This window comes from Capricornis sumatraensis, chromosome 3 (assembly GCF_032405125.1).
Source record: "Capricornis sumatraensis isolate serow.1 chromosome 3, serow.2, whole genome shotgun sequence".
In the NCBI taxonomy this organism is placed as follows: domain Eukaryota; kingdom Metazoa; phylum Chordata; class Mammalia; order Artiodactyla; family Bovidae; genus Capricornis; species Capricornis sumatraensis.
Genome location: NC_091071.1, coordinates 172,065,338 through 172,075,369, shown reverse-complemented (window position 1 = coordinate 172,075,369; position 10,032 = coordinate 172,065,338). Strand labels below are relative to the sequence as shown.

The 10,032-nt window shown below is 42.7% G+C and overlaps 1 protein-coding gene across 1 annotated transcript; it reads right to left on the bottom strand.

Moving 5' to 3' along the window:
- Positions 1-2,582: 2,582 nt before the first annotated feature.
- SYF2 (SYF2 pre-mRNA splicing factor) lies at positions 2,583-8,900 on the bottom strand. Its single transcript, XM_068968349.1, has 7 exons — positions 8,855-8,900; positions 8,525-8,635; positions 7,005-7,130; positions 6,481-6,598; positions 6,073-6,163; positions 4,704-4,802; positions 2,583-3,925 (listed from the first exon to the last, which is right to left on the bottom strand). Exons 1-7 carry the CDS (start codon positions 8,879-8,881, stop codon positions 3,760-3,762), a joined length of 738 nt encoding a protein of 245 aa, XP_068824450.1. The 5' UTR covers positions 8,882-8,900; the 3' UTR covers positions 2,583-3,759.
- Positions 8,901-10,032: the final 1,132 nt, after the last annotated feature.

Genomic DNA, 10,032 nt, shown 5'->3' with positions numbered 1-10,032 from the left:
CCTTTTCCCCTTCTATTTGCCATGCAGTAATGGGGCCAGATGCCATGATCTTAGTGTTTCAATGTTGAATTTTAAGCCTGCTTTTTCACTCTCCTTCTTCACCCTCATCAAGAGGCTCTTTACTGCCTCTTCACTTTCTGCCATTAGAATGGTATCATCCACATATTTTGAGATTGTTGATGTTTCTCCCCCATCTTGATTCCAGCTTGTAACTCATCCAGCCCGGCATTTCTCATGATGTGCTCAGCTTACAGATTAGACAAACAGGGGGACAGCAGACAGCCCTGTCCTACTCCTTTCTCTATCTTGAGCCAATCAGTTCTTCCATACAGAGTTCTAAATGTTGCTTCTTGACCCACATACAGGTTTCTCAGGAGACAGGTAAGATGGTCTGGTATTCCCATCTCTTCAAGAGCTTTCCACAGTTTGTCATGATCCACACACAGTCAAAGGCTTTAGCGTAGTTGATGAAACAGAGGTAAATGTTTTTCTGGAATTCTTCACTATTGTGATTATATAGCTATTAACTATTTAACACCATTGTTATCATGATTGGTCAACAGAAAAATAGAACTCCATATCACCAAAACTATGATTTAATAGGAAAACCTGTAATCACTTTTAAAAATCCAGAAGCATATCAGAATTATCTTGAAATTTGTTTTTGAAAAATACAAATACCCAGGTATTGCTTTTTTTCCCTCCAGAGCTCCAGATGTTTCTAATGAGCAGTTGTGTTTAAAAACAACTGGACTATATGACAATCTTTTGCTTTAGTTTGTTTCTTCTATTTCATATTCAGTGCTACCATTTAATTTAGTTCTCCAATTTCTCCATCTTTTTTTTTGATTTTTTTTCTCAAGCACAGTAGAAAAGCTTTTGTATACATATCAATAATATATGTATTTTAGAAAATTTATCAATTTTTGCCTAAAAAATTTATGACATTTTGATTCCACTTGACTTCGTATGGATAGAACGCTAGATTTGTAATTTTAAAAAATAGATAGGCAACACAAAACAAAGGTTTACTGTCTAGCACAAGAATTATAGTATCTTGTAATAACCTATCATCTCACATGCTAGAAATGCTCAAAATTCTCCAAGCCAGCCTTCAGCAATACATGAACCGTGAACTTCCAGATGTTCAAGCTGGTTTTCGAAAAGGCAGAGGAACCAGAGATCAAATTGCCAACATTCGCTGGATCATGGAAAAAGCAAGAGAGTTCCAGAAAAACATCTATTTCTGCTTTCTTGACTATGCCAAAGCCTTTGACTGTGTGGATCAAAATACACTGTGAAAATTCTGAAAGAGATGGGAATACCAGACCACCTGACCTGCCTCTTGAGAAACCTATATGCAGGTCAGAAAGCAACAATTAGAACTGGACAGGGAACAACAGACTGGTTCCAAATAGGAAAAGGAGTACATCAAGGCTGTATATTGTCACCCTGCTTATTTAACTTAAATGCAGAGTACATCATGAGAAACGCTGGGCTGGAAGAAGCACAAGCTGGAATCAAGATTGCCGGGAGAAATATCAATAACCTCAGATATGCAGATGACACCACCCTTACGGCAGAAAGTGAAGAACTAAAAAGCCTCTTGATGAAAGTGAAAGAGAAGAGTGAAAAAGCTGCCTTAAAACTCAACATTCAGAAAGCTAAGATCATGGCATCTGGTCCCATGACTTTATGGGAAATAGATGGGGCAACAGTGGAAACAGTGTCAGACTTATTTTGGGGGGCTCAAAAATCCAAAATTTTTCCAGTGGTCATGCACGGATGTGAAAGTTGGACTGTGAAGAAAGCTGTGAGCCGAAGAATTGATGCTTTTGAACTGTGGTGTTGGAGAAGACTTGAGAGTCCCTTGGACTGCAAGGAGATCCAACCAGTCCATTCTAAAGATCAGTCCTGGGTGTTCTTTGGCAGGAATGATGCTGGAGCTGAAACTCCAGTCCTTTGGCCACCTCATGTGAAGAGTTCACTCACTGGAAAAGACTCTGATGCTGAGAGGGATTGGCGGCACGAGAAGCAGGCAAAAGAGGATGAGATGGCTGGATGGCATCACGGACTCGATGTACATGAGTCTGAGTGAATTCCGGGAGTTGGTGATAGACAGAGAGGCCTGGCATGCTGCAATTCATGGGGTTGCAAAGTCAGACACAACTGAGCGACTGAACTGAATAACCTATACTGGAAAATAATTTCAAAAAAATGTGTATAACTGAATCATCTTGCTGTGCATCTGAAACATTATGTCAACAATACTTCAATAAAAAATGTACTTATTAAGAAAAAGATGTATTTATTTTCAGAGGGAGCATCCAGGCTGTGGTCAGACCTAACTGCACGTAGATTAAATGCTAGAAGATAAAATAAGAGCAGACATAGAAAGTACTACATAAATTGTAAAAGGGAATCATCATCAGTGGGTATTAATTATAAATACTAAAGCTGAAGTTTTTGTGAAATTTTCTTGAGTTTCAGGTTTTTAATTTGGAATGTCCTAATTAGATACTTAGCATTTTTATCAACACATTGAAAAAAATTATACCAATCTTTTCGCTCTTTAGTTTTATTAAAATAGGACTATTATTGTGATAATAGCATTGTAGTCTTCTTTCAGATACATAGTGAAATATTTATAGATAAAATTATACATTTAGTATTTGCTTCAAAATGTTATAGAAAGTGGATAGAAATGAAGATGAAACAAATATTGGCATAAGTTGATAATTATTAAAGACAGGCACTGATTATAGGACTCATTGGATTATTTTGACCATGTTTGCAATGGAAGCACGTGTGTGTATATTTGCGTAAATATAAATGTATAAATACAAATATTCATTTTATTTATTGGCTGTGCTGAGTCTTTGCTGAGGCGTGTGGGTCTCTCCAGCTGCAGGGCATGGGCTTAGTTACCCCATGGCATGTGGGATCTTGGAAAAGGAAATGGCAACCCACTCCAGTGTTTTCGCCTGGAAAATCCCATGGACATAGGAGACTCACAGGCTACAGTCCATAGTGTCTGAGTCAGACATGACTGAAGCAATTGAGAATGTGGGATCTTAGTTCCCCAAAAAGGGATTAAACCCAGGAAGGCGGACTCTCAACCACTGGACCACCAGGGAAGTCCCCATATACCTGTTTTAAATGATACAATGCTTGGAAGGGATTCTCTTCCACAGGATAGCTCCTTTTCAAAAGGGAACTACACCTGCTCACTGTTTACGGGAGGACAATTCTACTTCCTGAACTTAGTCCTAAGCAGCCCTCTATGGAGACAGCCTGCTCCTGCCCTCCAGTAGCCACTGTCATCTCCTCATCACCATCCTTAGCTATGGAGTCCACAACCCCACATGGTTCCTGAGTCCAGTTCTAGATTTTATCAAATTCATTGAAATACTCAAAGTAACAAGAACTGCATTTACATACGCTACCAGCATTCCTTAAACCCAAGATGCTTCCAAGATTCAAGTCATACACATTTAAAATACATAGAAAAATAACAGAATTTATACAAAGTCGATTTTTACAAAACAAGTACATTACAAGAAATATATCTTATATCCAAGCACAAAAAATGTGGAAATATATATGAAGTATACATTTAAGAAAAAACATTTATTTTTAAATGCTGGGTGGGAGGGCACAAACAGAGTTCTAGTTTACAGTATAACTCTGAAGAGAACTTCAATTTGCTAGCAGAAATTTTCACTCTATTCTCAAGCTTCCAAACAGTTCCTGATGGGATTAGACGGCTGTTCCTCTCTCCAAATTCTGCTTAATTTCAGCTGTATATTTCCCATAGAATCTTTCTGCCTTCTTGTTGAATTTAGCATTCCTTTCATTAATGTAGTCAATATCTGCATCATCATTATAAGGGCGTCTCCGGCTGTATTTGTCTCGTTTTTCAATTCTGGGAGAAGAAGAAAAATTTCAAAACTGCTTTCCTTTTTAGTATTAATAAAACATGGCAAAAAAAAATCAGTACACTTAAACTAGCACACTTTGGGGTGGGGGGAGCCCAGTTTTCATCAAGATGAAGTTGAAACTGCCAATTAACAGCATATCCCTGGGTATGAACCATGAAATTCAGTAAACACAAACAAATCTTCAGAATGCTTCTAAAAGAACAATGATACACTGCCAGGAACCGGATACATGAAGTAAAGGAAATGATTATAACAGTAATTATATTATTAATTATAATAATTATTATATTAATAACCACAGCTAATATGAACAGAGTATACAGTATATACTAGACACTAATCTTAATACTGAAGTGTATGAGCTCCTATAAACTAAATTCATTTTGCTCTGCCTGATCAGTATCAGGAAGAACGACCCTATCAGTATTAAGAAGCACAAATATACTTAGGTAAGTTTACTAGAACACTTATACTTCTTTAAATCAAAGAGTGCCATGGTTGTTAAAGTAGAAGTAAGAATAAGTTCTTTAAAGAGAATAATTTTATTTATAATTTTCAATTATAACTCAATTCCATCAATATTTTACATTTTCATTCCAAATTAAATGGATTCAATTCATACTTGCTCTCTGTCCCCAAAACCACTAGAGATGCAAGGTCAGAAATGAGCAAGTAGAACATCTATCTTAATTCATTCTAAGCACGTTATGTCCATTTTGTCACGCAACATTTAATGAAATGGCTGCTGTATGGTGTACTCACTGTTTTTCGAGGTCTAGGACCATCCTGTCAATTTCCTCTGTGGAAGGCACATGTGTCCCATGAAGAAGACTGTTCGACGTTGGGAAAAACTCTTCTCCACTGAAAAGACAGCAACACGGACTTACATGGAGTAACACTGCAAGTGCTCCATATTTTCAAACAAAACTACCGTTCATGAAGAGAGATAAAATACATAAATGTCTTTACTGTGGGATCCTATCTCATCTTTTTTTAAAAAACAAGAGAAAAGAGAATACAGAATTGTAAAGGATGAAAGTTAAGAAATCACCTAGTTCAACACCTTCATTCTACAGATGAAAGAGCCAAGGGTCAGAGGTTAAAGACTTGCTTCCAGCCTCAGGTTCTCTTTCCACTATAGCAGGCCAGCAAATTACAGCCTCTTGTTTATAGAAACAGTTTTACTGGGACACAGCCCACCCATCTATCTATGACTACTCTGCTGCTGCTGCTAAGTCGCTTCAGTCGTGTCCGACTCTGTGCGACCCCATAAACGGCAGCCACCAGGCTCCGCCATCCCTGGGATTCTCCAGGCAAGAACACTGGAGTGGGCTGCCATTTCCTTCTCCAATGCCTACTCTATGGGTGCTTTAACATCACAAGGGCAGAGTGGAGTAGTTGTGACAGAGCCCAGATAGCCTATAAGCCTAAAATATTCACTCTCTGGTCCTTTACAGCAGTTCACCTATCCTGGCACTGAAGCATTCTATGTCCCAAAATATAACTACGATGATCTCTCAACACCCAGCTGCAGAATGCCCAGCTAGAAAGATAATCATGTGGTCAGCTTAACTGCTGTGGACGAGCAGTAAGTAAAGAGCATCATCAAGACCTGAAACTATCCTTATACAGTTGTTGAGCATTTCTCTGGTGTTCCAGCAGTTAAAAATCTACCTGCCAACGCAGGGGACACAGGTGTGATCCCTGGTCCGGGGAGAGTCCACATGCCACGGTGCAGCTAACCCCGTGCCCCGTAACTACTGAAGCCCAGATGCTCTAGGGCCCATGTGCTGCAACTACTAAGCCTGAGTGTTGCAGCTAATGAAGCCTGTGCGCCTAGAGCCTGTGATCCACAAGGGAAGCCACCACAGTGAGAAGCCCACGCACCGCAATGCAGAGGAGCTTCAATGGAGAGGAGCTCCCACTTGCTGTAACCAGAGAAAGCCCACACGCAACAAAGACCCCGCACAGCCAAAACACAGCAACAACAAAAAACCCCAGCTACTGATAATCCATACCTAAGCACTACAGTGTGTATTTATGTATATATGTTTATGTATACACACAAGTTTTAATACATCAGTATCACTTCAGGATGAAAACAGGACTTGCATTAATCCTGTCAACTTACTGCTTTTCTCTCAGTCTCTCATATGTTTCCATGTCTGGTTTGATCTGTTTGGTCAGCCGATGATACTGGCGAAGCTGGGCAGCAGCATAATCTAAAAATAAAATGAAAATTGGAAATGATATATTACCTTATTTGATCATTACTATTCAGAGAAGAATCAAAATTATTAGCATAGCCTGTATCCTGAAGATCCGGACCAAACAGGCTTTAATTTTAGCACTGAATAAAGGAACCCAGCTGATTCAAGTAGAGCCTTTTTCACTTCTGCCATATATGATATATTTGTATTTTTCTTAGGAGTATAAGTCTATTACAGAATATTCCACGAAGGGGCATATCCTTTCTTAAAACCAGGAACACTGAAGGCACGCTTATCTCAGAGGCCTATTCAATAAACTTCAGTCTTACCTGAAAATCCCAGGTCAGGGTTTTTCCTCCTCTTTTTTCTCTCCCATCTTTCTGCATCTTCTGCACTGATTTCTAGCAACTTCACTTTCTCATAGTCTTCCCCTCTCGCTGCACATTCCTAAAATGAAGCAGAAAAAAGCTAATGCTTGCCCTTATGATACAAGCAATTATTTGAACTATTTTAAGTGAATATAAAGCAATACATTTAAAATAACCATTACTATGTGAAGGAGAAATTTGGTTATCTGCTGTTGTATAATAAGAAGTGAGTTCCACAATCTAAAAAATAATACTTAACATTTATCCAGTGTCAGACCCTCTCTTAAATGTTCCAAATGCACTGACTCATTTAATTCATAATTAACTCAAGTAATTATTACAGATCCCATTTTACAGATGAGAAAACACAATCACAGGGAGATTAGATTACTTGCCCAAAGTGTTGCAGCTGATAAAGAGCTTTTTTTTACTATCTCAATACAATAGAACAGACCACTGATGAAGACAGCAGAGCAGTTCCTAACCTTTTTCTTTTCTTCTTCCTGTAGTTCCCATTCCAAACGAGCTTTTTTGGCTTCCCAATTCGCAGGTAACTTAAGTCTTTTATCTTCTTCAACAACTTCCTGGTGATTTAATTTACGAGCTTCATTCTAAAACCATAAACACAAAAAGGTTGCTGGCTGAAACACAAAAATAAATCCAAACAAATTTTTCCCACTTTAAGGAAGGCCGAGAACCATCAAAGGATTTTAAGCAAGGTCTTACATTTGTATACAGTCAAGAAATGTGTTGAGCTGTACTGGTGTGCTATTCCAGATGTCTGGGGGTTAATGTCTCACATCATGAAAAAAATATTCTACTTTCAATTCCCTTTTAATCCTGACTAATTCAAGGAAGAAGCATCAATTTGAGGCTTGTGCTTTAATACCTATCATAGTATCTCTAACCTTTCCCAAGTACTCCTGCTCTTTAGGTATTTTAGCAGTTTACATTATGGCAAATGAAAGGCACTCTCCATTTAAATTACTGTATGAAGAGTCTGTTTTAAATTAAATTTAACTGCATAAACCAAAACAAGTAGACTATCTCAGGGACAACTTAAGTTAGATGTTTGCTGGGTCACAGGCTGGAGGCAGTTAGTCCAGGAGGATGTGTCTCTTGGTATCCAACCCCATGTTCTTTACACCAAGTAAATATGTAAGTGTGTTTGATTCTAGATCAAATTCTTCCGGGTAAAGAAACGGACTTCTCTCAACCTGTCATTCCTGCCATCCAGACACCAAGAACACACGTGTGGTCAAAGCTGAATGTGCCACACTGAAGGAAACAGCAAACTGTGGGGAACTGGAGACATTCCAGTGAAAAGGTGTTAGGAGGAGCTACTTATAGCATTTGAGTCTGTATCAGGAGACTGCAGGAAGCTCTGGCTTAGGCAGGGTCAGAAAGTCAGGGCATACTCTGATTGTTTTCATGAACATATAAGTTTTTATACAGGAGGCAGGAGTAAGGGAGTGAGGCTAGCGCTGTATTTACCACTGGTCTTAGCAGAAGGCGGTGCTGTGTGGTCATTTCTGTGGTTTGTACCCCTGTGCTCTTGTCACTGTGGTAGTCTGACTGTGGGTGAGGGTTTTGTGAACCCATGGCCAAGCTATCAGTCAGGACCCTTTGAGGTGAAACAGTCGAGCTGCTTTTTTGTTTCTTGGCTCCAACGGCAGCCAGCTGTTGGCTGGACTCTTACCCCTGATATAAATTCCTTTCCTTGCATGTGTTCCCTCTGTTTGGAAGAGCTTACTGGGGTCATACTGCAGAGAAGCTGTTAGTGAGAGACTCCCCCCCGACCCCAAACTCGAAAAAAGGTTTGGAGAAAGTACGTCCGTTTCCAAAAGTGACTCCAATGCGCTGCCAGGTTGAGAACCACCGGGACAGAACTTCCATCCAGCTCTGCCGACCTGTCACACGCACAGGTGCGCCTTCCTCTTCCCTCCACAAATCTGCACGGGCCTGGCCAGGTGACAAGTGTCAGGTGGCCTCCGGGACAACTCACCCGCTTCAGGTGCAGCTCCCGGAATTTGCGCAGTCTCTGTTCGCGCTTCTGGGCGGCCAGCTCCTCGGCTCCGGCGGGAGGCTGCTGCTCCTCTGCTCCACCCACCGGCATCTATATGGCGGAGGAGAGGCTGAGTAAGGGCCGGTTAGGCTTCTCCGGGTCAGCCCAGGTGAGTCCCCGCGGGCCGGGCCAGGCGCTCATCGCCGATCCTGGCCCCACATTCTCTGCGCCTTCCTGACCCGGCACACAAGCACTTCCTCCACTTCTCGCCCCCGCTGCCCTCAGAACCCTCCCCAACTAAGAACCCTGGGTAGAACCACCGGCACGTACCTTCTCGGTAAGAGTCGCAGCCGCCATCTCAAGCTTTCCTTGCCCACTTCCGGAAACAACTACCAGCACTTCCGCCGACATTTGGCCTGCCGCGTCAATATATAATAATAGCCGACCATAAACCCCGCCTCTTCCGGCAGCCTCAGGAATTTAGGCCCTTTTGGCAGTGAGACATTTTCAATTGGGCAGAGTATTGCGCAGCTGCAAAAGGCCTTAGAGGCGGAGGCGGAGAGGGGGAGGCGGGGAGAGGAGAGGGGGGCGTGGGGAGGGGAGGGGCGAGGCGGGACGCGGGGAGGGGGAGGGGGCGGGGCGCGGGAAGGGGGAGGGGGCGGGGCGCGGGGAGGGGAGGGGGCGGGGCGCGGGGAGGGGGAGGGGGCGGGGCGCCGGGAGGGGAGGGGCGGGGCGCGGGGAGGGGGGGCGGGGGAGGGGAGGGGCGGGGCGCGGGGAGGGGGGGCGGGGAAGGGGAGGGGCGAGGCGGGGCGCGGGGAGGGGCGGGCCTGGAGGGTTTCGGTAGCCGGCGGGTGGGGGAGCATAGCCAAGCTAGGGGAGCTTTGTGAAAAGTTACAACTGTGTCAGTTCAGTTCAGTCGCCCAGTCGTGTCCGACTCTTTGCGACCCCATGAATCGCAGCAGGCCAGGCCTCACTGTCCATCACCATCTCCCGGAGTTCACTCAGACTCCTGTCCATCGAGTCCGTGATGCCATCCAGCCATCTCATCCTCGGTCGTCCCTTTCTCCTACTGCCCCCAATCCTTCCCAGCATCAGTCTTTTCCAATGAGTCAACTCTTCACATGAAGTGGCCAAAGTACTGGAGTTTCATTCAGCTTTAGCATCATTCCTTCCAAAGAAATCCCAGGGTTGATCTCCTTCAGAATGGACTGGTTGGATCTCCTTGCAGTCCAAGGGACTCTCAAGAGTCTTCTCCAACGCCACAGTTCAAACGCATCAATTCTTCGGCGCTCAGCCTTCTTCACAGTCCAACTCTCACATCCATACATGACTACAGGAAAAACCATAGCCTTGACTAGACGGCCCATAGTCAGCAAAGTAATGTCTCTGCTTTTAAATATGCTATCTAGGTTGGTCATAACTTTTCTTCCAAGGAGCAAGCACCTTTTAATTCCATGGCTGCAGTCACCATCTGCAGTGATTTTGGAGCCCCAAAAAATAAACTCTGT

Coding starts and splice junctions, on each gene's coding strand:
- SYF2 (XM_068968349.1), bottom strand. CDS start 8,881: ATGGCGGCTGCGACTCTTACCGAGAAG. Junction 6,599..7,004: donor AGGAAGAAGAAAAGAAAAAG/GTTAGGAACTGC, acceptor GCTTCATTTTAG/GAATGTGCAGCGAGAGGGGA. Junction 6,164..6,480: donor CCCTGACCTGGGATTTTCAG/GTAAGACTGAAG, acceptor TTTTATTTTTAG/ATTATGCTGCTGCCCAGCTT.